The 24,962-nt window shown below is 30.3% G+C and overlaps 1 protein-coding gene across 4 annotated transcripts in view; it reads right to left on the bottom strand.

Moving 5' to 3' along the window:
• Positions 1 to 2,886: 2,886 nt before the first annotated feature.
• The window catches only part of LOC127709734 (pro-neuregulin-2, membrane-bound isoform-like), a 47,125-nt gene continuing 25,049 nt past the window's right edge, over positions 2,887 to 24,962 (bottom strand). For 3 of the 4 annotated variants that reach the window (XM_052215406.1, XM_052215405.1, XM_052215407.1), the window contains 7 exons: positions 16,847 to 16,941; positions 10,680 to 10,863; positions 10,067 to 10,128; positions 7,756 to 7,858; positions 7,095 to 7,185; positions 6,204 to 6,272; positions 2,887 to 4,146 (listed from right to left, as the gene is read on the bottom strand). In XM_052215406.1, coding sequence (XP_052071366.1) covers positions 4,000 to 4,146; positions 6,204 to 6,272; positions 7,095 to 7,185; positions 7,756 to 7,858; positions 10,067 to 10,128; positions 10,680 to 10,863; positions 16,847 to 16,904 — 714 coding nt within the window. In that variant the 5' untranslated portion in view covers positions 16,905 to 16,941 and the 3' untranslated portion in view covers positions 2,887 to 3,999. Of the gene's footprint in view, positions 4,147 to 6,203; positions 6,273 to 7,094; positions 7,186 to 7,755; positions 7,859 to 10,066; positions 10,129 to 10,679; positions 10,864 to 14,553; positions 14,630 to 16,846; positions 16,942 to 24,962 lie in introns of those variants that run through there. The other variant, XM_052215408.1, reaches the window with a different exon arrangement.

Genomic DNA, 24,962 nt, shown 5'->3' with positions numbered 1-24,962 from the left:
GATCAAAAGTTATTTCCAAACAACAATTGTACATTTTAAAGAAATTATTTGTTAAACTGTGTTATTAGAAATATACATGCAAATACATGATGTATTATGTTCAGTATATATCGAGATAATTGCATTAAAAGCTTGTGAAACTGAAGTCTAAGAAATGTTAATCTATGCTGCATATTGATAAAAAAAAATTGGACAAAATCATGTACATACAAAATCTAAAGATCTTTTGGGTCATCAATTTTCAGGGTGTTCCACAAAGTACTTAGCATGTTACAATTTCCCAAAATATTCTTATTTTTCACATCTAAGTTTTCAAGTACACTGGTCTGCCCTTGTCACTTGAACATTCAAATATAGAATTATTGTCTTTTCGTGAATATAACAATTTAAGTCTGTATGTGCAGGTTAAAAAAATTAAAGATAAATATGTTTATGAAGTAGGTATGTTTTTTACTATTTTTTTATACAATTTTAAGATAAATTACTTTGCCGAGCGCAGCTGGATACGACCACAGAGGTCCAACCCTGAACAGTTGGGGCAAAAATGGACACAATATTCGCGCTTGATACAGGTCTGAACTTGGATTGTAATTCAATATTTGACACATAATAGGTTTCTGACACAGAATAACTGTAGTTTAAAGAACTTAGAATTGGTTATATGATTTGAATTTATATTCAATTTTTTGCTTTTGAGCAATACACTATGCTGTTGCAAATTGACCTCTCCCCCCCCCCCCCCCCCCCACTTTTAAAAAAAAAAAAAATTTGAAGGATTTTCTTTTTGATTTCTGAAATCTTGAGGAGAAAAAATTGTCCCCCCCCCTCTTTTTCCAAAAAAAAAATTCTTTCCCTCAGTCATGGTCATAATTTCAATTCAAATTTCAAATGGAGTTTGCAACCATAATAACCCATTAAAATACATCATCAAAGTTTTAATATAGAAAATGACATACATAATCATAGCTAAAATTAATTTACCTTAATCAGCATTTTAAAAATTATTAAAATAGTAACTTCTAAAAATGAATTGACAGCTAATCACCTCAAGACAATACAAAAATTCTTTATACATAATTTAAAAGCAGTGTAAGGGAGGTAATTCAAAGTAGTTTTTGAATTACCTCCCTTACACTATAATTTGTAATTAAGTAATTGTCCATTAACCAGGACACCCTTGTTTTTTCTCACTTTTTTGAACCTAATTCCTAAACGGTTTGAGCCATAACCCCCCAAAGCCAATCCTAACCATCCCTTTGTGGTATGGAAACTTGTGGTATAATTTCAGAGAGATCCATACACTGTTCTAAAAGTTATTGTCATGAAACTAGAAAAATGCTTATTTGGGCCCCTTTTTGGCCCCAAATTCCTAAACAGTTGGGACCATAACCCCCAATATCAATCCCAACCTTCCTTTTGTGGTTATAAGCCTTATGTTTAAATTTCATAGAGATCCATTCACTTAAACTAAAGTTACTGTGTGAAAACCAATGTGTCTTCGGACAACAACGACGCCAACGTCATACCAATTGTCTCAATTTTTGTACAAGTATTTGCGGTCTTCTTGATCTATTCACATTCAATGTTTACATCGGGATGAGGTCCGTTTGAAGTTGCTTAGTAACTCAATTTCAAAAGTGTTAATCTTTGAATCAATTGATTCTTTTGAAATTTTTTCCCTGAACTTCTCTGATCTATTTGCATATACATATGGATAATAAGCATGTTCCAGAGAGGTATACAGCCAGTAGAAATATAAATTGAAGTTGGTACTCCAAGGATTTATTTGCATAGCAACATTTTAAACCAATTTTACATCAAGCTCCTATAGCCAGCTGTACTCGTCGTTTGCTATTTAAGGAGGGAAATGATAACATTAAATGGAAATTTTGTTTTTATTTTAACTTATTTCTATTTTTACTATTTACCAGAGCTTTTTCCTGTGAATTTATAATTGATGGCATCCTTGCTAAAACGGGACAAACATTGAAAAGATATAGTTTTCAGTGTTAACAGGGGAGGTAATATTTTGTCACTAGATTTTCCACTGTACCTTCTAAATTATAAAGCTTTATACAAACATGGCACAATAAATTTTAGTATACAGAATGATAGAAAATTATTGATGTTCATGAGTAGAAAACAAATGTATTAATTTTGTTGCATTGTCTTTAATGACAATAAGAGGCACATAACTTCTGAAACAGGTTAAATCTTTGTACAATGCTAAAAGAATCACTTCTCAATATGGTAAATACTTTGAGATTTTTATTTTTGTTTTTTGGGGGAATATTTTTCTATTTGTTCCCAATTTAGTAGAAATAAACAGTTTTATTAAATTCAACTGCAGAATGTTTTAGTGTAAAGCAACACATACAGATCATAACAAAACTTTAGTGTTCGATTGTCAATGTATATTTGTTCCTCCTAACAGAAGTTCCCCTGGAAACTTTCTTATAAACAATGTCATACATTTGTTAATTCCTATTGCAACAAATACCCATTATTCTGTTAAGAACAAATACTATAATATTTGTTCCAGTGGTCAAAATATCCTCGTATAGACTTCATACAACGGCTACAATTGTTATTATTATTATCATTATCAATAATACAACAGAAATAGAGCAGAAATTCATTTGATTGGTTGTTAATATTGTGTCACAAAGTATATCCCTGATTCTAAGGAATGTCTTCATGATTTTATCTTACTTCCAAAATAAGAGGAAATAAACCCCTCCTTAACACATTTCAATTGTGATCTCACACAACTTTGGTTCCTGAATGTATTGTAACATAAAAGTTAGCAAAAGATGATATAAATAATATAACAATTACCCACATGGACCTTCAGGTCAGATGAGCTAACGACTAAAAATGTTGATAATCATTTTTTCCAAGATCTTTTATTAAAAACAAACATAGATTGTACAAAAATGGACATAAATAAATGCATCTTACCATATAATTACAAACAAACTATGGCAGTGACTTTGTATTAAAATGCTATTGATAAAATTCCTCATGAAACATTGTATTGTTAAATATAAACAATGACAAACTATTTTACAATGAACTGAAATGATAATATATAATGAAAATAAATTATAATGAATTTAACTAAAATGAAATGGCTGCTATCATAAAATTTTCTATTGCATAAATCACAGAAAAATGAAACTGATGAAAAGTCTCTGTCTGAACAAGTGTAGATATTCAAAATTGTACAGACCGAACATATCATGGTTATGTCAAAATAATAATGTTTTTACAGAGTGCAAGATATGTGATAATAAATGTAATTTCAGGTTTTAAATATTTGTCAGTATTTTAGCATAAATCTAAAAATTTTCCTTTTTTTTTATACATTTTTAAATTCATACCTATGATTTTCTTTTTTTTTTAACAGAGAATGGCAGGCTTTTATTTTTATTTTCATTTTGCATAATTTATTGACTAAATTCTGGCATAGTATGTAAAACCTTCAACCATTCACCATATCTAAATCTTTTTTAAAAAAATTTGAAATTTATGAAATTATCAAGAAATCAGACAAAATGCTAACCTGTGCCAAAACAGATAGCTAAACAGCCAAATACAAAATGTACTAAATATAATTTCATTCACTTTAAAATCAGAAACATAACATCTTCTGGTGCAATGTAATTCAACCATAGGAACTTTTCTATCACTGTTCAAATGTCTTTTTGTATATCACAAAATGAATTTCTGTGTTCCATACCAATAAGTTAGTCAAATATCCAGTTATCTCCCTGCATGAACATCTATGAATTATCCCCCTTGATGCTGTTGCTCAATTATGATGCTTGAAATGCCTCAAATAAATGACTTTGATATGAAATCATGAAGTTGCAAAATTACTGTTGCTTTTGACAAACTAGTGCAACTCACTTGCTGACATTAAATGGAGAATGAATCAAATGGAGAATATCACATGACATGCTTCAGATCAAATGAAATGTTATATGTGTTGATATGCTATACAAATTCTGGAGAAGCACCATCGTCATCATCATCCATGTATTTAATAGACGCTAATAATTTTCTACTATCACTGTCTGAAAAACTAGAGTTTTGACTTAATTGTAACGGTTTTTCTTCTTCTTTATGGATTTCTTCTGTTTGCTGCAATAAAAAAACATATCCATATTAAAATAGTAAGGGTCTAATGTTCATACAAAATCCAATAGATGAGTATTTACACTCTTTTATCAGAGGCAAAAAGAGTTTTCTTGACAAAAAGTATTCAGCAGATGTTGTGAATGCATGATAGGACAGTATTTTTAAACACATTTTGATAAATAAATTATCATTAAAGTTATCAATGGAAATTCTGAAAACTGAAATTAAGATATTTTCATCTTATTCATGAAAATTTTAAACAAAACATGTATAGTTGTCTCATTGGCACTCATACCACATCTTATTTCTATGTATGTTTCATAAGATTCCAGGGGCCTCCATCCAGTAGTTTAAGGGGTTCATCTACAGTATCACTAGACCTGTCAACACTAAGGTTCTGTGTTCAAACCCTGCAATTGGCAGGTGCATTCGACTCTGATCTTAATTGACTAGGATTGACATTTCTCTTGCTGAAGGTTGTGGTTCTCTCTGGGCACTCCAGCCTCTACCACCAATTAAAACTGGAGCCCCAAGATAGCCAAGAGTGCTGAAAGTGGCATTTTACACCAACAATCAATCAATTAATCATAAGATTCTGTTACTTTGATTGACATACAACCATCGCAAGAAATTCCAATATTATGATTTGTTTCCCAATAAAATGCAAATTTTTTGACTGCATGTGCTTTCCATGACGGTTACAATAATGCATACACTTGATTTTAGTTGAAATTTCATTTTTATAGCAATTATTAGAATTGAATGTTTTGTTCTTTTATAGGATTGTAAAAGTGTTGTTCGTGTGCACATCTTTAGTATGAAGCACATCTGCACTTAATACAAAATGTGCTTCGGTCAACCTTTTACACCCTAATAAAATTACAAAAAGAAGCATTCAATTCCTAGTTTAGGGTAAAAATTAAGAGAAATTGACATTTATAATTGAAATTTAGAAAAATATAGCAGTGTGAAAGTTTCACGAGGCCTTGTAGTAATGTTTATAGGCTTAAAGCAGTATTGGCAAATGTAACAATTTATTTGTTTTAAATCAAATGTATGGTGGCTCCTTTAAAGCTGTATATTGAAAAAAATATAATAGGTTTCCATATTTGGTTGATTACCACCATTACACATGTGCAGTATTTTTAATTAGAAAGCACCCAATTCAATGTTAGTAATTTTCTCATCTACAATATGATCAATTGAATTAACACATCTTGTAGCATAAAATAAATGGCTAATTACAAGCTGGGGATACAACAACTAATACCCAATTATTTATAACAAGTTGTTTTCATCAAAGAAATCATAAGAAGTTCATCATGTGTTTTACAAATTTATAGAACAGATTATTGTCATTGAAAAAAAGATAGTGATAAAACCTTAATATACACAGCAAGTCTAGTTGAGCAATTTTATTAGACACACTTTCAGTGACATATACATCTACTAAGAAAATATGTGAAATTTGACAACAAGCTAATATACTTACAATCTACTCATTCTATTAAATATATATTTGTGTTATAATTTATAAATTGTAAAATCTTGTTGTTTTTGCATCTTCATTGCTTTTTTTTTTTTACTTTGCTTTTAAACTCTATATACTGTAACTTTCTTAAAAGTCTCCATATGATGTGTTTTTATGCTCATCTCCATCCAGTGAGCGTCAACTTTTGATTTTTGTGATTATTTTCTCATCTATCCGATTTCTTGTTATTTTAAAAATATAACATGCTTAGGTCTTTAGTTTTCTCTTTGGAATTTATAAATATTTGTAAATCAGGACATTGGTTTTCACTTTTGGATTGTTTCACATTTTGTCATCTCAGGACATTTTATAGCTAACTATACAGTATGGGTGTTGACCATTGTTGAAGACCTATATGCTTACATCCTAGTCCTTTGGTCTCTGGTGTATAGTTGTCTATTTGGCAATCATACGACATTTCCTTAGTATTATATCACTTATAGTCACCATGATTGGCTTTTGTTACATTTTGAGTAAGAATTACATAGGTATGAAGTTTTCCAGATTCTAAGCTAGTAGATTTACTTACATTATAAGGTAAAGAAGTTAATGGAATTGATTCAACATAACTATCTCTGTTTCTGCTAGTTAAGGCAGGCTGTAATAAATAAAATTGTAACTTAATATAATATACTGAATGCATGTTAGTATTATAAAACATTAGCACTATATAAGCATTATGGTTACAAGAGCGCAATTGTTTGTTTCCATTTCAATTAAATGGCGAAGATGGTACTCAGAATAAAATCTTATGGGACGCCTGATTGGATGATACAAGGTAGGAATTATTTTTAATTGAAAGCTTATCCAATTAGATTTAAAAAAAAATAATAGAAAATTAAAGTCATATTTAACAAAGTGTAGGAAAATGTTCAATTTATTTACGAGGGAGCCATTAAAAATTGCCTTTCTTATTAAATGAAAAAATAGGTGGGTTTTTTTCAACGGCATTTTATGTCAGTTTTTGCCACATGATCATATATTTTTTTGGATGTAATAAAAAGCTAACATTTCTAGTAAAAAGAACTGCTACAAATGTTTTTGTAGTTTGTTTATTCTTCAAGAAATAAAATATGGAACACCACTGGTACCCAATGGAAAATGCATTACAAATATTTGCACTCTTGACACCTTATATTTAAGTAAGCAAGTGAAATCATGAAAATTAATCAGTTATCTCCTTCTAACAATTGTTTCAAAATACATGAAGTCATTAAACCTGAAAAAAAAACAAATGATGTTTTAACATTTAGATTCATTGTTCTTTCCATATATATATACATTATTTAGTTAAATACAGTTACATGTAAAATACATGTTATACAGTAGACTCATACACTAGGCAAGTAGAATTACCAGTATGTAAAGACCAAGATTAGTGGTTTTACTCTTAAATCATTCATGTACAATAACAACTAACCTTGTAATTGCCATTATTGAGATCACCATTATTATATTGTATTAGTTGTTTTTCTTTGTTTTGTTTTTCTCTATCTTTTCTTCTTTTGTATCTGAAAAAATAGAACAAATCGTTATGAAATATTCTACATAATCTTATTCTTATGATATGCAATAGTTACCAGTATTACACTATTCAAAATAAAAAGGAGTACTGTCAGAGATATTTTCTATTTAGCTTTAAATTTTGAACTGTGTCATATCTGAGTTAAAAAGCAATCATTTATTTTACAATATCAAACAATTACTTTTCTACATTCAGTTTGCCATGAACAATGTTGAAATCTCCAACTGTAGATTGTTCCAGCTTAAGCTGTTTCAAAGAATTTAAAAGAATTATTTCCATCTTGGAAACATTGACAACTCCTTTGAACAAAAATATATTGGTTCAAGAAAGGTGCATGTTGGTGAAATATATTTCCTCCATGCATTTTTGTGAAAGCAAAAGCTATTTGAGATGTTGTCATACCCCACTGTAATCATCACTAATGCCTTGTATTTTTGTTTTTAATAATATTTCTTACATCTTTTTCCCAGTTTACATCATTTTAAATTTTCCAATTCTTAAAGATTAAAAAATGACTATAGGTGCTTTTTTTCTCACAACTGTACAGGGCACTTACCGCCTGTGCCAAATGAGTATAAATATTAATACTGTTAAAAATAAGATGAGAGCTGTTAATCCTGCAGCTAAACCTGCTTTTGTCACTTTCTCTTCATTTTCTCCTACAAAATAAAAAAAGATTATTGATAAAATCTATACTGTAAATAATTTTTGTAATAAATTCCAAATTGTTTGTGAAGTTTAAACAGGTAAATATGTAGGAGGATTTTACTATTTGGTAGACTCCAAACACAATGTACATTTCATGCTATAGATAGGCATCAATTGACACAATTTGAGCAAGAATTATTTCCCTTTTGATGCCATGATGGAGGTCTATGTGCACAAATTCTTTCATTAATCAGCAAAATTCAACTGGCTATACTGACTGCTAGATTTTAGAAAAACCTGGTTTCTAAATACTTTAATTTTATTTAGCCTTGCTTGATTCTTCAATATGATCTAGCAAGAATCTCTCATCAGAATTGGTTGCTCCGCATGTTTCAATTGTTTAGTCAAATAAGAACTCAAAAATATTTGCCAAGAGAATAACTCAAAACTGAGTCATATCGAAACCTATCTATTGTCTCAGAATATAGGAAGTTTGGAAATATACACCATGTGACAAAAAACTCTATCAAATGGTTACCATTTCACACAAAACTGTGTATTAAAGCAATGTTTTATTTCAAAACTGTACAAAAATTATCCAGCTCAAGAGAAATAGAATACAAAATAGATTGTATCAACATTTGAATAATGAATAAAAGGAGACACTACCCTACAACAACAAAAAATCAGAACTTCTAGTGGTAAACATACATTTTAGTTGAAAGAAACACTCTGCTTGTAAGAACTAAAAATGCAGCTTAAGTCTGACTTTTTTTTAAACATTTATGTAATTAATCTATATATTCAGACTAATTTTAAAGCCACAATTTATCTTGTATTGCGTCTGAAGTAGGTTGGACAATAAATAAATATTTCTGTTTTTATTTCTCCTCTTTCTCTGTATACACTCCATTAATGAAAATTTTAAGCGATGTAAGTATGTGTTCTAAACCACCTAACATTATAAATTCAATCATAAAAACAAGTGAGGAGAATTATCTTCCATCATGCTATCTTCATATGATATGTGTTTTGAAGCTCATCACATCGTTTCATACAGTCCTGTTTATAAAACAGACTAACAGAACATATCCTTGAACTTCATCTGACCATAACTTACATGGTGAATGAAAAAAAAACATTTTAGATAAGTTGCATGCTTGCTATTACTTTTCTTGTAAATGTTCAATTAAATAATTGTGTGTGTCACCCATCTTTCTTTGAAGTTTGAACCAAACTAAAATACAACATGTGAGGTCCCCACCCAGTTTTGATTACTTTAATTGATTCATCAATTTTATAGTTTTTCAGATAAATTGGTCAAGAGAATATCTGACACATAATGATGTATTTAGTAACTGATGTTTACTATACAAAATCAATAATCAACTATGACTGTTAATTGTAAGGTCAATTTGGATTCTTAGTTAAAATCATCAAAATAAATATAATTTTGAGGGGACAAATTATCAATTGAAAAATATACTATAAAATGGTGTGATTATTCTTGGACTGGACAGTTTATGATAGATATGCATCTGATATAAACATTAATAAGAAGCTTGTAATAATTTGACTTTCTCTTTTTAATGCTTGTTTCAAGAAATTTTATCATTAACTTCAAATATTTGTTTTTAACTCCAATAAATACTCAATTCACTGTAACGTATTTCACCGCATAAATGAAGTTTAAATTATTTCGCACATTTCTTATGATGCAACCCACTTCTTCTTAGCTTCAATTTTTCTTTTTTCAAAGGTGCATTTTTGTACAATTAAGTTCAGTGTATTTTAAATTTTTTGCATAATATGAAGACCCCTTATGAATCAGCCTCCATAAAGACATACTAGATTGGAAACGCTGGCTTAATGATATCTGTAGTTGCCTAATGCCTAGAAATTTGCTCATTTGTGCAGCAAATTGAAATTATCATTATTTATCAGGTCCCCCCTTGTGACCAAAAAATTTGTGTTTTTCAGCACATTTCTATTTTACAGCCCGTCCTTTTTTGGCAAACATTTTAGGTAGGCCCCTGCAGGATCTACCTTTTTTGAAAATCCTGAATCAACCACTGTTTAATCACAACATAACTGTAATGTAGTTTGCTTTATTTAATGTTTTTCAAATCATATAAAGTTACCATGTATTTTAGAAAAAAGTAAAAAAAAAATATGATAATGACATCCTTTGACAAACAACTTAAATAATTTATACTTACTACCAAATATAATGGTAGGATCTATCATCTGACAACGGTCACCTACATATTTCTTTGGACACCTGAAAATCATACAACTAACTCAATAAGAAACAAACAAAACATTTTTAAAAAATAAGTTTTTTTTTATAGTAAAATCTTCAACATACTGACAGTTTGTACACATTCTGCTGATGGTAGTAACTTAATTAGAGATACAAGTTTCCTATTCATGATTAAAGATTTATGTCTGATACTTCAGATGAAGTGCAGCAATCATTGCTCTTCTCTGCCTATTTATATATCCTGCCAAATCAAATGAACACCGGATATGTGGAAAAGAAATAACAAAGCAGAGAATTATGCCTCGGCTATATCACATGTATACACTTATAAACCAAACATCAGTGTAAACTGTAGGATTTTGGAATGAAAGACAGAAGAAATCACTACAGATAAACATGGATAACCCTATGATCTGGCCGCTTAGTGGTTTGAGCTGAAAACACAACAGCAAAGCAACTATTTTTCCAGGACATGCATTATATATCAGTTTTGAGTATGAATGAATCTTCAATTTGCAGTTGGTACTACAAGTTCTCCTGTTGCTTGAAAGTCTTCAAAAAATACTTACGCACACTGTATGGTCCTATACTCTACATATGTGGCAAAGCATGATCCACCATTCAGACATGCTGTCTGATATGTCTCGTTCTCTGTACATGATAATCTGTGATTTTCTGGTATTGTAGAATTTTCACTAGATCGAGGTGTAGTTGCTGGTGGTGATGGTTGAGAAGGAGTTCTACCACAGCCCTCTGAAAATTATTCAAAAATACTTTTATTTGTGACATTCTACTTTAAACAATCAATCATTTATTGAAACATTCCATGTTGCTACCAATTTTTTAAATTTATTTAGGATGTATTCTTATATGGAGCTGATTAATTTGTCATAATGTATAGAAACAAGGAATTATTTGAATCTGGAATAATTTTGAATTCTGGAAAATTGATTAGAAATGTATGATGAAAACTAACCCAACTAAATAGGGTTAGCCATGCGTGCATGGCTAAGGTTAATTTTACTTTCACTATCATTTCAGTATGAACTAACTGACCCACCTTAGCCATGCGTGCATGGCTAACCCTATTTAGTTGGGTTAGTTTTCATCATATATTTCTCATCAATTTTCCAGAATTCAAAATTATTCCAGATTCAAATAATTCCTTGTTTAGAGCACATTATGGTCAAATACTGGATATACTATATACATTACAAATCGACTACTGTGGATTCATTTATTTTCATTGATACAATTTTCGTGGATCAAGGAAAACTTGTTTCTTCATGGATATCTAATTTTGTGGATTTGCCAATGTCTGTATACAATCCTATAAAAAATGTGTACTTTGGGGAGACATTTAAATTTGTGGTTTACCTATACACAAGAAATCCACGAAAAATTGGTATCCAACAAATAATGAATCCACAGTAATGTATATGTTATTGCATTTTGTGCATGGAAGCATCATATTTTATTAAATGGTTTCATCCCATGCAGCCAGAAATCAGGCCATATTTGTCATTTTCCACTTTTAAAATCAATAATTTATTGCATGAACAAGTCTTATCTTAAATTGTTTAATATGAAAACACATGTACAGTAACTTACATTTAATTTAACTTTTTAAATAAATGGAAAATGTGTCCATGGGCCACAGATGGCCCCGCTTGTAAATATGCAGAGTCAACTTCAACATACAGATGGAGGATACACGTGGTTAAGACCGTTATGTGATTATAAGCATTGTGTAGAAGTTTCATCACATTTGGTTGAGGCAAACTAAAGTTAGAGAACGGAAACAAAATATTCAGCAATTTTTATGTTTATAAAGTGGCATAACTCATGAATGGTAAAAGTGACGCCACCCAATTTAGAACTTGATCTGTGTTTTGTGGTAATAAGCATTGTGTGTAAGTTTTATAACATTTGATTAAGGCAAACTAAGGTTAGAGAACGGAAACGAAAAATTCAGCAATTTTTATGTTTATAAAGGGGCATAACTCATGATTGGTAAAAGTGAGGCCACCCAATTACGAACTTGAACTGTGTTTTGTGGTAATAAGCATTGTGTATAAGTTTTATAACACTTGGTTGAGGCAAACTTAAGTAAGAGAACGGAAACCAATTTTGGGGATGTACGGACTGACCGGATAGACAAACAGACAGGACAGACAGACAGACGGATGGGACGGACAAGGGTAACACTTAATGCCCCCTCTGCTACGGCGAGCTATGGCAGGGGCATAATTATATATACACTTACAAATTTAAAAATATGAAGTAAAAATCAATACAGAAATTGTCCTTTAACTTTTACTTTTACTATAAATAAACTTTTTATATCCTTACATCTATAAAACAAGAATAAAAGGTGAAATAGTGCTATAAAAGTTTAAAAAAGATCAGAGAATTATTTTTTATTGCATAAAAATTGTAATCAGTGAACCCCTGGGAAATTAACTAGTTATTCATGTGTGTATTATACCTTACTAAAAAGGACAATTTAGCAGAAATAAAGCCAAATAAGCCTACCATGTAATCTTTGAAACATCAGAGCAATTCTCAAAATCCCCAAAAAATTGTTATTTTTACCTCCCAATGATTGTGTAAAAAGCTATGAACAAGTGTTACTTCTGGAAAAAGTCAAAAGTCAAAATGACAAGAGAGCTTATAAATTCTGTCATCAATAATCATTGAACTGATTCAAATTTTTGTAAAAGAACTAAATAGTCTAAACAATATTTTAAACATTACATATGTGACCAATATATATATATATGTAAACCTACCAAAGTGTCTATATCACATTTAATTTCTTACCTATGAAGGGGTCACAGTTAAAACCAATACCTCTTCCAGCACATAGCAAAACTTTCTCAACAAATATCAATATCCAAAAGCGTATATAATCATAAAAAATCTTCATTTTTATTAAATTCAAAAATATTTTCCAAATTCAAAACTACCATAGTATATATAGCAAAATATTGCCTACATCTAACTGACTTAATTCTCTATAGTCATGATCATAAATGGGCCGTGGAAAAAATCATTTGCATGAATGAGCAAAAATTCTTATGAATCAGCAATCAATATACTGAAACTGATCAAAACAAGAAAATCTTTTTCACGTCAATTTGGCTGAATGAAATTGACTTTACATCTAATGTCAAGTATTTACGATTCAATGAAAAAAAAACCAACTAGGTAATCAATTGTAAAATAACTTTTAGAGTATCTTTACTAATAAAACAAATAATGCAAGAAGGCTTTAAAATTTTTAAACACTTTTGTGGTTTTAAATGTAGTATTGTTATCGGAAGTTCTTTACAAAAAAAAATGTAAAGTAACTCATTCATAAAAGGCCCATAATAATCTGATTGAGGATCTGAGGTCTAGTGTGTGACAGGAAGAAGTATGTGGTTTTTACATATTATGGTTCAAGATAACTGTATTATAAATTTTGCCATAAAATTTTCTGGATGACTTGCATACACTTATAGTTGGCAGCGGGCAATTTTGAATCATTAAATAACCGAATTTTGTTACATCATGCAGTGATAAATTCATAATTAAACATTCTAAAGGGAAACAAATCATATACTCATGTCTTATAAAATACAAAGTTAACCAAATGTAACTAAGGTTCAAAATATAGAATGCAATATTCATATGTGACTAGCATTGTGAAAGTCACTTTCACGTAAGGCCGGCCATTGTATTCCATAGTTTCAATGATAGTTAGTCCTTTATCATTGACAGAATACGTTAAGCTATTTATCTATGGCAGTCAAGGTAACTCAATGATTGAGTGAAAGAAACATAAGATATAAAAATGTGGGGGTTACCAAAAAAGAACATTTTTAGTTAGGTGGGCAAGCTGAAGTTTTTGAACTGACACTTTAAAATTTAAACTACAGATTTTAATACCAAATGACACACAATATATCTTCCTTTGAATTATATGTAAAATAAACACACACACTGTACTTTTAATAACCCTCACATCAACTTGGAGCGTTTTGTAAGTGGCATGTTGCAAGGCAAAATTTCAGCCTGTATTAAACCTACCCTTTTTCTATGGAAGTCTTTATTGTCTGCCTTTCATACTTATCAACCAACTTTGCAGAATCTGAATTTATTCTTTATTTGTTCTCATACTGAATATGCATGTAAAGTTGTCACTGGACATTAAGCAAACAATCATTTCTTATTCTTCAGATTACTTAAGCTAGAATTTAAAAAACAATTTCTATATGGCTTTACAACTTGTACATTTAGATTTTTGGAGTACTGTTGAAAAGTCAATTTACTACCAGCCAGGTGACTTTCAGATTACAGTTCAATGATTAATTTCTGAAAGTGCTTAATACTTTATTACCCTGGGAATATGAATGTTACTGCCCTTTTCCTAGATATGCTTTTTCACCTATGTCATACCTTTTTGATACACCCATATAATGATTAGACAGCTAAAATTCTGGAACATTGACTGTATGTTACACAACTTGGTGACTTACTGCAAAGGAGGATGAAGGAAGTTTTACTAATGAAGCCTGAGCTTAAATTTTTATTTTTATTTCTTTTACTGATATTAAGATCAAGGATTGTGTGTACTTTCGAATATTGATTATTAAAATGGAAAAGATGACTGTTCTTTATAATATGCAAAAAAGTGCAACTGATGAATTAACATAAATGTGTTAATTAGTAAATTCTGTTTGATGACATAAGCTAAATCATATTTTTTTCTGTTTGATGACAAATTCTGTGTATAAAGTAATTATTAATGTGCATATTACATCTTTAAGGTAATCAGTTTCATATAATCTTCAATTTTTAATTCTATGTTTTGAACAACTATATATTTAAGCTTCATTTTTTTTTTTTGGAGAGCATAGTGTCTCATTGGCAATCATACCACATCTTCTTATATTTATCTAGAAAAGTTGAACATCACTGCAAAACTTATTCTTCAAAATATGAAATACTGCAAGGTAAGTTTTACGATTCTCTCAAATTCATTAAAAACAAATTGAAGACATCTTTTACAAAATTTTGTCGGGTACTTCTCATCTAGACTGGTCTTGATTTCAAAAAATTATTAAAGGAGATAGTCTGTAAAAGTATTATAAATCTTTCAATAACATACTTTAAATTTTAACATTTAAAATAAGAAATATTTTGTTTTGAGCTTTTGAAATTCTTACAATTGAGAAGGAAATGTAAAAACCGCCACAATACCCTCATTTTGAGATCTTGTCATTAAATATCTAAATGTGAGCAACATTAATACCCTAAAAAAAAATCTAGCTCGAAAATGTTGAGAAAAGTAAAAATTCTTTCGTGGTAAGGCTACTGGTTATGGAAAATTGTGGGTAAAATTACCTTAATCCCTCAAAATCTCAATTGAAACATGAAACGAACGTAATCTATGTATTACTGGTAAATTATTAAGCCAGGGATTTCGTTACCTTTACTAAATTCTTCCACAGATATAAAGATTTGGTTTTGAAGTTTGGTTGTACCTGTAGAAAACTTATTTCAAACGGGATTGCACATCCTCGTTTTTACGGCAATATTGTTTACCGTGCCCGGAAATTTAGAAACGATCCTGGTAAACTTATCAATCCTTAAAATAAACTTATTCTAAAAGGTTACCAATTCAACACTGTTATTAGATCATTAAATATTGTTTTTATTGGTACTAATATTGATTTTGTTATCAGTAAATTAAAAGCAAACTAAATATTATTGTTATATACATATACACATTCAAGGATCTACAATCTGTCAATACCTGTATCTTGGCATTGCACAAGGTCATGTTTTTCTCTGACTGTTTATGACGTCATTACACTAAATCCATTGGATGTTGGATGTGTACTGATTGATAATTTAGTCATAGATGCATGATTTTTTTTATTTGTTGTTAGTGGCTTTGAACTAGCTGTCAGTAACTGCGAGTACTCTCAGATCTGTACTTAGTGTCTTTTTGTTGTTTGGATGTACAAGTACCCGGCCACGTCCACTTGTATTTTTAGTATTTGTATTTTTATCGCTCTGATGAGTTAAGCCTCTTTCAACTGATTTTTATAGTTAGTTCTTATATTGTACTGTTACACCACTGTCCCAGGTTAGGGGGAGGGTATTCTGTATTCTGTATAACATTCTGTATGTATGTGCCTGTCCCAAGTCAGGAGCCTGTAATTCAGTGGTTGTCGTTTGTTTATGTGTTACATATTTGTTATTCATTCATTTTTTTGTACATAAATTAGGCCGTTAGTTTTCTCGTTTGAATTGTTTTACATTGTCATTTCGTGGCCTTTTATAGCTGACTGTGCAGTATGGGCTTTGCTCATTGTTGAAGGTCGTACGTGACCTATAGTTGTTAATTTCTGTGTCATTTGGTCTCTTGTGGAGAGTTGTCTCATTGGCAATCATACTACATCTTCTTTTACATATTTTGACTTCACAGGGACATCATAAGTGACATTTCTGTAACAAAATGGCAATTTTATAGTATCTATTTAATCTATCATTATAATTAACATACTTTTTAAAGAATTGAATTTTACTAATTTTTTTTAATTATTGGCTCTTATCATATATCTTCCTTTCAGAAAAAATGAAGGTGCTATAACAGGCACCAACAAAGTGATTACAGACAGACAGACAGACAGACAGACAGGTAAAACACTTTGTTGTATAGGGTATAATTACATAACATTACCTGTATATATCAAAACATAGAATGCAAGTATTATAACCAAGGGTAAATTCTTAATCATTCTTCAACTCATGTGTCTAGTTTGGTATTCAGCCTTCCTGAAAAAAAAAATATACATACTAACACTGTATTCCTTATACTTTTTAATAGATTTAAGACCTAATGTTTTTCTTTAAAATGGACATATCCCTGTGCTATGTAAATCAATTGCCTGAAAAAAATCCAACCCTTTCGACTCCCAAGAATTTACAAATGTCAATTGAATTTCAATATGTGGTGTAGAATGCTTCCTATGTGGTATTAAAATTTTACATTTTTTTTTATCCTGACAGAGATCAAACTCGCAATTTCCTGTACTCTAGACAAGCACACTTCTCAGAAACTATAGAGGTGGTTCAATATCAAATAACTATGCCAAAATATGCATTAGCTAATTTTTTTATGAATAGGATTCAGCCTTGAAATTCCAGTAGAAAAGAAATATTCAAAGTTGTTCAGTATATCTGTAGGACCAAATGGCTTATATTGACTACATATATTATACTTCTGTAAAAGGAGGTAGGTAGATGGAATGTTTGAATAAAGAGTTTCCAACTACTCAACATGCACTCTTATTTCAGTATCAGTCAAAATTGTCTTACTCCTAATTGCATGCAGCTAGAATCTTGCAGTGAAAAAATTAAGCTTGAATGATAGTAGAAAAAATGCTTGCATTTATATAATTTGCTTGTCCAATGTTCTGCAATTATCTACTAGGTTGCAACTAGTTAGAATGAAATACTGTAAATTCTGAAATTATTGCGAGATTATCATTAATACGAATAATGCAATCGGAAGAATACCACAATGATAAGAACTCATGTTCTGAATTTGATATATATATATCTATATGCAGATTTTCCATCAATTAATCTCGCAGTTATGTCCATTCTTAAAAAATCGCAATAATAAATGCTGCTGATGCAAAAATTAAAATAAGTATTTAAGAGATTTGCATGCAGCATGCTTGCATCAATTTAACTTAGGAAAAGCCTCCTACAAATATCTAGTTAAGTTTGGAATGGTTCAACCTGTTTTCTTTAACTTGTTCATGTTCTAAAAAGAAACTGAAACATTGCCAGCTGAGGCTGAAGTGGCAAGCAGTTAATTAATCTTTAATAACTATGATCATCAAAGGTAGACTGTGATTTTGGGGAGTGGTTATGATGTATAGGTTCCCCTCCCATATAAGATTTCAATACACTTTTTTCCTTGTCCTGTCAAGAAATGCAAACTTTTTATTTTCTGATTTGCCTTGAAAATTCCACTTCTGCTGCCTCACGACAACAGCAAGTATAGGTAATGATAGATCAACTAAAACCTAGAAATGTATAAATGACTAAGATCCCATCAGTCTTCAATCACTCCCATTAACAATCAAATCTTTTCAAAATTAATCAATCAAGGAAAAAATTACTTACAACAGCATATTTGAAGTTCCAATATTTACTGAGTTTTATCCATCCCTGTATCCTTATCTGATATTGGAAAATAACACTTGTACTTAATCAACTTTTCTGTACAAATGGACACGAAGAAGATAATGAGAAACAGGATATAAGTATGCAGGAATATTTTCTCTGAGAAAGTTTCACTTCAAATTTATAAAACAGGCCAACTATATAACCCAAAGAATGTAATTCCACGATATCAGACTAGGACTACTCTCTGGAAAACTAATGCAATTAGTTAAGTTATAACCTTAGTTCTTAGGGTCATTATGCATGCATTTTTATGGAATTTTACATAAGACGTTGGATCTCATCAACATGACTCAATTTCGAGTTTGCAAATTAATAAGTAAGTACTTGCCCCTAATGGCTGTTTAAATGTTAATCTTAAGAATATAAAATAAGGAGATGTGGTATTGATTGCCAGTTAGACAACTATCCACCAGAGACCCAATGACTTAGATGTTAGCAACTATAGATAGCCTTACAGCCTTCAACAATGAGCAAAACCCATATTGGATAGCAAGCTAAAAAAGGCCACACATAACAAAATTTAAAACAATTCAAATGAGAAAACCAATGGCTTAATTCATGTACAAATCAACAGACAAAAAACAAATATGATATATATAACAAACAACAACATCTGAATTACAGGCTAATGACTAAGGAACAGGCACATATAGAATATGGCAGGCATATTTACTGTGGCCCAACCCTCCCACTAACCTGGGACTGTGGTGCAACAGCACAGCATAAGAACAAACTGTAAAAATCAATTGAAAAAATCATATCAGATCGATAAAAAGCAATCAAACAACTAACAAAAACACTAAAGACCAATCTGAGAGTACTTGAAAGCTTAAGTTCCAAGCCAATAACAACAAATAATAAAACCATGTTTCAAAGACAAAATATCAATCAGCACACATTCAATGGCTTTAGTGTAAAGATGTCATAAAAGTTTATTATGTAGTGAATTAGTGTTGGCTGGTTGCTATTTTGTTAACATTTAACCCTACAAATCTCTTAAACATGTATTCATATTTTCAAATTTAAATAGAAATGGACCCAAATTGTTTTTGGTCATCTCTGAGTCAGAAAAATGAGTCCAGGTTGAGTGAAAAAAAACTATTATCTTTTATTCTATAATCATGTTGAAATCTGTACATACTGATAGCTTATTAAGACATATTTTATAGACACCTGTCTTTTGTTACAGACTTTATGTTGACATGTAGATGATTTTTGGTTATTTGTGGTCTTGGGTTGCTTTCTTGTTATTGACATTTGCCCCACATCATCTTAACTTTGCCTCTGGAAAACATCGATACAGTCAAAGGATCACAAGAATTCAATATTCCCAATGTTGAGACTCAATACTCATAAAACCTTTCATCATAACTATCAGGTATTTTAATAAATTAACAGATTTACCTATGAGAAATCAATGCCATAAAATGTATTGCTAATCTTTTTTATTTGACATGAAATCTCCAAGTGCTAAATTTATACAATTGTGGTTGCATGCAATTCAAAAGCAAACATTCCAACCACCCACACTTATACAGAAGTTTTATGAATGAAATTGATAGTAAGGCCACTACACTTTAATTCTCAGATTTTCCAGCCTATATTCCCTTTTACACAGGTTTTCAGGATGAATTAAAACTTTTTATGACTTTCCTCATTTTCTTATATCCCATTCATTCATTTTAAATCTCTTTTCAAACACAAATTGTCTTTATATTGATGGAGAGGTTTTTTTCAAATTATACTAGTCTGCAACATAATATATAACAGACAGCTTTTACATTGTTCTGAAATCAGAAATTAAAATATCCAAATTAACAGCATTTCATTTGCATGATATTCTTACATATCAGGGCGATAATTAAACTAATTGAGCTGAACTCAAAGTTTATATTTTAAGAAAAGAGGAATGAGTTTATTCCATAAACTGCCATATCCTTTGTTTTTCTATTATATTGTCAGATGACAAATAATTATAGATTATCATGGTTTTTGAAACCAGAGGGTGTTCCTCACCTTCAATCTCATCAAAGGGTGACATTTCAGGGATGAGATGTGGCAGAGAAACATCCAGAGTTGGAAAGATCATTGTCAATCTGTTTATCGCTATTTTGCCTATGATGTTGTTGATGTTTACATTGACAACGTCACATGCGCCCTTAGTTTCTTACGATAATTTTCTATCTCAAGCAAGTAGCATGATATGAAAAATTATCACTAAAAGGCCAAAGGAAAAATACACAAAATAGTGATAATGAACATTACTGTAAATGAAATAAAAATTTGAAGCAAATAATATAATTCTGGCCTAACTGTTGATCAAATTATGTAATCTGGCAACTGATCGGTAAACTTTATATTATTTGTTCCATTACAAGCTTCCTTCCCCTTCTAGCAATAAATCTATACATTTTATTGTATTAACCTTTACTGACTGTGGAATTAACATAGCTGGAATAGACATTACTGGTACATAGAAGGTCCTGAGGTAATAGGTGCAGTCAATATCAAAGAGATAGGATGGGTATGGAAATCAATGCTAATTAATATTCATCATAGGTGTTTTGAGTACAAAATATAAATTCATCATATAGAAACTAAATATGAAAAGCCTATATAAATTTAAAACTGACTGCATGATCAAAACATGAATTTTAGCAAAGTACTGATTTTGCAAAATTGACTAATCCGTATGCACTTCATATAAATTTTAGGGTCCCTGGAGAAGAACAGTCTCTTAAATGTCCTTTTGTATAACCCTCCATAAAAGAGTTTCAGTTTTGTTTTTACAGGGTGCATTAATATGCGTTCAATATATATGTCCAGATGCAGATCCAAGATTTTGAAAATGGGGGTCCCCAGGGGTCCCCAAACTAGACAATGTTTGGAGTGGAACAGGTCAACAGTCTACATTAAACATAAATGTAGCTCCATAAGGGAACCCTGCCCCCTTCTAAATCCACCTCTGATGTCCAGTGAAAATATATTGTCAAACTCTATACGTGTTAAAGAATAACAACTAAAAATGCCCTCCCTTTCAAGTGGCAGTAGAAACCTTAACAACTCTTTTCCACCTCAATATGTCTTTAATGCTGGTCAGTAGAAACCAACAACTAATCTCAGACAACTAGAGTTATCTCCCATTACATTACAGGAAAAGTTCATTTATAAATATTCAGTTACTTTTACAATATCTTTGTGGCAAATGTCAGTTAGTCTAGACAACTCACTGTCTTTTTTTGCAATATCAGTTTAGAACAATGATACTAAGCAAGAACCAAAAGCAAAAAAAAAAACCAGAGAAACCTTGAGAAAAAACACAACCACTGCTAAAATTAAATGATGATGTACAAAAGCAAATGAATAGCATGCATAAATTAAATAAATAAAAGAAAAATCATTTTTGGTTCTTTCTGCAAGAAACCCATTATATACATGCAGCTTTACACATTTTTGGTTTGAAAGCTTAATTTTTACACCAAATGCAGTCTTGTCAATTGTATTATAAGTTTACAAAAGTCAATGTCTGTTTATCCAAGCTCAAATAATGTTTGCCATTAATTATTCCTCTTAATGCAAATATGATGTGATTTTCAAAGAGACAGCTTCAACTATCTAATTTGGTTGATATGTATATTCTGCATATTTAAGTTAGATCAAAATACTCTCATAGATTTTTGATTTCTCATTTCTTTTATTTTTCGTGGGAGTGAAAGTTTTGTGGTAAAATTGATTTTGTGGGGATAAATTTTTGTAGTTTCAGTTTGAGAAATCAATGTTTTTTTAAGGTTAATTTTTGTTGAGGTTTTAAATTTCACGATTAAGTATCTATCTAGAAACAGACAAAATTAAAACCCCAACATTTGTTTGATCAAGTAAATAAGGAATGCAGGTATAACAGGAAAAAATATCATAAGGTGATATACATGATAATAGATTGTTTTTACATAACATCCAGTAGCAAATATTTCATGCATATTCAAGACGGGGATTAACATGAGACAACAATTAAATCAAAATATTGGAAAACAACTATCCATCAAGGAAGAAGCTCTTTTATTTCTTATGCCTCAATAATCTTGTAATCTGATTGGTTAATTACCCAGGTGTAAATAACAACCCACCCCAGCTAAACTATTTACACCCAGGGTGTACAGAATTTTTAAAATGCATACAACCTTTGGCACAGGTAAACTCAAAATATTGAGCATTTTCTAACCAAAAGTATGTTCTTTAAAAAATATTTAGATTTTTTTTTTATTTTAGTATATACCTACAGAAACTAATTACACTGAATCCCCCGAGTCAAATTCATAAGACTGATTTGATTCGTGTTCATTTTAACCAATTAACACAAATTCATTTTTTTCAATTAACGTTATTATAAAATTTTTAAAGAAAACTGTGTCTTTGTCAATAGTATTTTATCTTCAATAAAAGGTTGCAGTTCCCATATGATTTTTAAAATATTTCATTTGAATCTGAAGGATTGAATATGATGTTAGTCTGAAGATACTGCATACTTTCCATATGGCATTTTCCATTTTCTTAAGTTGAAGTAGGTTAGAAATTATATGGATTGTAGAAAATGTGACAATTTAAGGATTTTTCTCCAAGCAATATATAGGGCAAAGCAAAAAAAATTTTTAATCAGCAGATTTCAACCAGATTGAGAAAAAGCAGGAAATATTATTTTGTATGATGTTAATGAAGTGTAGTTATATCCAATAAATATAGATTTTCTTGTTCTGTCAAGGGACATATGATAATGCAGAAGATTTAATTTATTCCCTTTCGACAGTTAGTGGAACCAACAACAGATATCATACAACAGGTTCCATGTCTAGCTGACTGGTTCCCATTCTAAACAAAGAAGTTCTCTTTAATCTACATCATGGAAGTAAAAAGTCAATATAATACTTCCATGATTTTACACATACTTTTTTGTATAATTGAAACAACTTAACCCTTAAAAGAAATAATGTTAAGTAAGTATGCAGGATTATTTCTGCCGTTGTGAAGCTGAGTTGCCGAGATAATTAAGTTGACTTACCGAGATAATTATCTCAACAAGTTGGCTTACAGTTGGCGTTAAGTCAACTTAATCACATCTTATGTCGACTTGCCGAGATTATTATCAGGACAAGTCGACTTGCCAAGTTAAATATATCCCGGTAACGTCCTAAAGTCAAGATGATTTTTAGGCATATTCAGACTTCAAAGTGAGTGTTATCATGTGATTATCAGTAATTGTTTTGCAATTTTCCAGGTTAAAATGTTTTGAACACTTCACAATCCTACAACTTTAAGATGGATCATTGGTATATTTTTCCTCAGATAGAATTTTCTTATACTTTTCCAGAATGTAGATTTTTCCATGCTTTTTTCAAAAATATAATAAAAGTATGGGTCACCGTGCTGTTTTTCAAGCTACAAGTCATGCAAATTTGCCTAAATTTGCATAGATTGTTCATGAAAAAAAAAAAATTTGTGAATAAAAATCTATGAGAAAGAATTTTTGAAATTAGATATGAATACCAGTAGATAGGTTTTAAATTATGCTTTTAAGAAAATAAAAAGAAAAAATGGTGTCACCAGCTACAAGTAAAATTTGAAAATTTCTCTATCATTCCTTTACAGCTCATTTATGAAGCTTTTCATGGAGATAATTGAATGAGCATACAAAAAAGAAATGCAATACAGTATTGACAATTTAGGACCATGACGGTTAATTCTCCTTGCATATAAGTGTTTGTTATTACATAGATATAATAGCCTATTATATCTATGGTTATTATAAGAAGAGTTACCATTATTATGTTACAGATACAACTTCTATGTATCATCCTAATTTATTGAAAAGGAATTGTCAACTACAACAAAAAATTAATTGTGTCAGCAAAGGAATGACAGTAACAGAAACATGTAAGTCAGCAAACTCGGTCGCACCATAAAATAGCAGAATAATTATAGTACATAGAAGTTTCATACAATTCAGTAATTTTGATTAGCTATCAAATTCATGATCACCGATTTGACTAAAATTCTCAAATTTGAGTTATAACATAATAAAACGTATATCTAAATTACAAAAAGTCTAAGATAAACAAATTAACAATACCTGGACTGATCATATGTATCAGCATTTCGTGTGTATTTTTGTCTAGACGTCATCTAATTAACCATTAATATGACCTCCGAAGACTGCCAATGGTCATATAACCCAACATAAACATAAACATAAATATAAATATAAATAGATAGTGACCACGTGCAATTGGATTTTTCTAGGTCTGTTTGATTTCATATTGTAGGTTAAAAATTATGTTTTGGTCATTTTTACCTGTAAATGAATGACTTATGTTGTGGATTGAATCAGTCAACCAAATGGTTCATCCTTGTGTTGACATTTTTTTCCTTTTAATAGCTGAATACATGCATAATCCATCTCCAGCTAAGGGGTTAAATTTAAGGTCACATATGAATACGGATTCAACAAGGTCAAATTATTCACTTGCAAGTGAATAATTCATCAGTGATGTTTCTTACCTTATTTTGATAAAACTGAACCAAACTGACTGCTAATAGCGAATTAT

Source organism: Mytilus californianus, unplaced genomic scaffold (assembly GCF_021869535.1).
Source record: "Mytilus californianus isolate M0D057914Y unplaced genomic scaffold, xbMytCali1.0.p SCAF_7, whole genome shotgun sequence".
NCBI lineage: Eukaryota > Metazoa > Mollusca > Bivalvia > Mytilida > Mytilidae > Mytilus > Mytilus californianus.
Note: the sequence above shows the minus strand (reverse complement) of the source record. Positions and strands in the feature narration are given on the sequence as shown.